General features: G+C 47.6%; 1 protein-coding gene across 1 annotated transcript; it reads left to right on the plus strand.

Moving 5' to 3' along the window:
• The first annotated feature begins 687 nt into the window (after positions 1-687).
• On the plus strand, positions 688-2,904 carry LOC110933815 (protein NYNRIN-like). Its single transcript, XM_022177020.1, has one exon. It carries the CDS (start codon positions 688-690, stop codon positions 2,902-2,904), a length of 2,217 nt encoding a protein of 738 aa, XP_022032712.1.
• The last annotated feature ends 801 nt before the right edge of the window (positions 2,905-3,705 follow it).

Raw genomic sequence — 3,705 nt, forward strand, 5'->3', positions numbered from 1 at the left:
GTGCTAAGCACACGCTATCCAGACCAAATGGTCACAATCGGGGACACTCTGTCCCCGGAAGTTAAAAACGACCTGAAGCAACTGTTAAAAAGAAATGTGGACATTTTCGCTTTCGAACACTCCGACATGACGGGAGTCCCCCGTGATAAAGCAGAACACAGGCTCGCCACACTCCCAGGCGTTAAGCCGGTTGCTCAGGGTAAACGCAGCATGGCCCCGGACCGACGGGCGGCGGTTGTTAAAGAAGTACGAAAGTTAGTGGAAGCTGGAATCCTCAGGGAAACGCAATACCATACATGGGTATCCAACCCGGTTATGGTAAAAAAGCCAGATGGCACGTGGCGAATGTGCATCGATTTCAAAGATTTAAATAAAGCGTGCCCAAAGGATGCGTACCCGCTACCCGAGATTGATTTAAAGGTCGACTCCCTGATACCCTACCGATTCAAATGTTTCCTGGACGCGTATAAGGGATACCATCAGATTAAGATGTCCAAAGAAGACGAAGAAAAAACAGCGTTTCACACCGATGTGGGCATTTTCTGTTATACAAAAATGCCTTTTGGCCTACGAAACGCAGGAGCTACCTATCAGAGGCTAATGGACAAGGTGTTCGAGACATAGATTGGGCGAAATTTGGAGGTCTATGTAGACGACCTTGTAATTAAAAGCAGCGAAGAAAAGCAGATGTTAGCAGATATCGAAGAAACTTTTCAGCGACTTAGAGAATACAACATAAAGTTAAACCCAAAGAAATGCTCTTTTGGGGTAGAAGAAGGAAAGTTCTTGGGTGTAGTAGTCACCCGAGATGGCTTTAAAGCCAACCCAGAGAAGGTAGCCGCCATAGCGCGAATGCCTTCCCCACGAACACTGAAGAAAGCTCAAGCCCTAAATGGGCGATTAGTAGCGATCAACAGGTTCTTAGCAAGACACGCCGAAAAGTCATTACCCTTCATAAAAACATTAAAAGATTGCCTCAACAAGAAAAACTTCAAATGGACCAACGAAGTCGAGCAAGCTTTGCAAGACATGAAGCGTTTCATAGAGAGGTTGCCCATGCTGACAGCGCCAAGGCCCAATGAAGTACTAAAGATGTATTTAGCGGCAGCTCATACGGCGGTAAGTGCTGTGCTCATGGTTGAACGGGATGGAAAGCAAACACCGATATATTATATAAGTCGGGTGTTAGCGGGACCTGAAACGCGGTACCCCACACTGGAAAAGCTAATCCTAGCACTGGTACACGCCACAAGGCGACTGAGAAGATATTTTCAGGCACATCGCGTGCAAGTCCTAACCAATTACCCGCTGCAACAAGTCCTGCACAAGCCGGAGATATCTGGCAGGTTGGCCAAGTGGGCTATTGAACTTGGCGCCTTGGATATTGAATATCACAAGCGAACGGCAGTTAAGGGGCAAGTGATTGCTGATTTTCTGGCCGAAATACCGGAAGGAGAAGCTATTGTGGACCCAGTCTTCCAGGACATCCCGGAATCCAGCACTGCCCGGCAGACTTGGAAGCTATACACTGATGGATCATCTAGCGGAAAGGGATCTGGCGCCGGCTTAATGCTGATAAGTCCAGATGCAATCAGGCTGATGTACGCCTTACGTTTCGATTTCGAATGTTCTAATAATGAAGCGGAGTACGAAGCACTACTAGCAGGTCTAAGGATGGCAAAATCCATGGGGGCAGCAAGGGTAGACGCGTACGTTGACTCGCTGCTGGTCAACAACCAGGTAAACGAGACGTATGAAGCCAAGGATGAATCAATGGCGAAATACTTGGAGAAGACAAAAGAACTCATGGCCTCTTTCGACAACGTCACGCTCAACCATGTACATAGAGGCAAGAATCAGATAGCAGACGCTCTCAGCAAACTCGCCACCTCAGGTATGGAAAAGGAAGTCAAAGTCGAAACGCTGCAGACACCCTCAATCGAACCACGGAATGTCTCCGCCGTTACAATGGAAGACCCTTGCTGGTACACTCCGATTCTACGTTTCCTTGAGACAGGGGAGTTACCTCCCGCCAAGGGTGAAGCACAGAAGATACAAACGAAAGCGTTGCAGTATGAAATCAACAATGGTGTCCTATACCGAAAATCTTACCTGGGCCCCTTGCTGCGATGTGTTTCCCCAACAGAGGCAAAGTACCTCATCAGCGAGATCCATGCGGGTCTGTGCGGTATACACGCCGGACCTCGAGCAGTAGTAGCCAAAATCCATAGCGCGGGGTATTACTGGCCAGGGATGCACGAAGACGCCGTAATGGAACTACGAAAATGCCGCAGCTGCCAGAAATTCGCTCCTCAAACAATAAGGCCTAAGAACAGCCTAGTGCCGGTGACAGCGGCGTGGCCTTTCCAGAAATGGGCCGTGGATATCGTAGGACCTTTCCCGCCAGCCCCCGGAAAGTTAAAGTACCTGATTGTGGCGGTGGATTACTTCACCAAATGGGTGGAAGCCAAGCCTTTGGCCAAGATAACGGTGGACAACGCCAAAAAATTCCTCTGGGAACACATAGTGTGTAGGTTCGGATTACCACTCTACCTGGTGAGTGATAATGGAACACAATTCACAGACAGAATTTTCCAGGAATGGTGCACAAATCTCCACATCCAACAGATCTTCACGTCGGTCGCACACCCCCAAGGAAACAGCCAGGTAGAGCGGACAAACAGAAGTTTGCTGGATGGCATCAAGAAACGACTAGGACACGAAGGAAGCTCGTGGGTGGAAGAATTGCCAAATGTCCTCTGGGCACATAGAACAATGCCCAAAACCAGCAACAACGAAACCCCGTTCAGCCTAACCTATGGAGCGGAAGCAATGATACCCGCTGAAGCGGGATTACCGTCACTACGCCGTCTCAACACAGCGATGACAATGACAGATCTCTAAGGGAAGGCCTGGACCTATTGGAAGAAAGGCGCGAGGCAGCCGCCATCAGCGAAGCAAAATACAAGAAAGCATTAGAAAAGTATTATAACAAGCGAGTGGCCAAACAGAACTTCAAAGCAGGAGATTACGTCGTGCGTGACAACGAAGCAAGCAGGATGGAACCTTCAGGTAAGCTGGGCCCAAACTGGGAAGGCCCTTATGTCGTCCAAGAAGATCTGGGCAAAGGGGCCTATCGCCTATCTAGACTAGATGGCACACCAGTACCACGCAGTTGGAACATCGCCCAGTTAAGAAAATGCTACCTGTAAAACCTTGCCCCTAACAGCAAGAGTTAACAGTTTTTTCGCAGTTCAGAATTGTAACTCACCCTCAGCGGTGTCTTTTCGTTTTTACTTCAGTCCAAGTTTAATAAAAAACATTTAATTTTGTTTTAAGTTACCATCGCACAACGAATGCATAAAACGGTAAAAATACAAACAACACCCTTAAACACGAAATACTTTCACTTGCATATGTCATAGGGTTAACAAATAAAGCGCTTACGACGGGTATCTTGGTAATAGATACATACACCGCCACAAAACAGATAGGAATTCTTACATACACATAACCTATCTCAAACAAAACCAAGTACTTGTCCCTGTCGTTAAAAACCAAGACATGGGAACCAAAATACAGAACATGTTCAAAATATCTACTGATGGAAGTTAGGTGCCATCACCACTGCAGGGGTATGCACCACCACACCATCATCAACAAATGCAGCTGGATCAACTGCCAAGTTGCCAGATGATTCATCAC

Source organism: Helianthus annuus, chromosome 15 (assembly GCF_002127325.2).
Source record: "Helianthus annuus cultivar XRQ/B chromosome 15, HanXRQr2.0-SUNRISE, whole genome shotgun sequence".
Classification (NCBI taxonomy): Eukaryota; Viridiplantae; Streptophyta; class Magnoliopsida; order Asterales; family Asteraceae; genus Helianthus; species Helianthus annuus.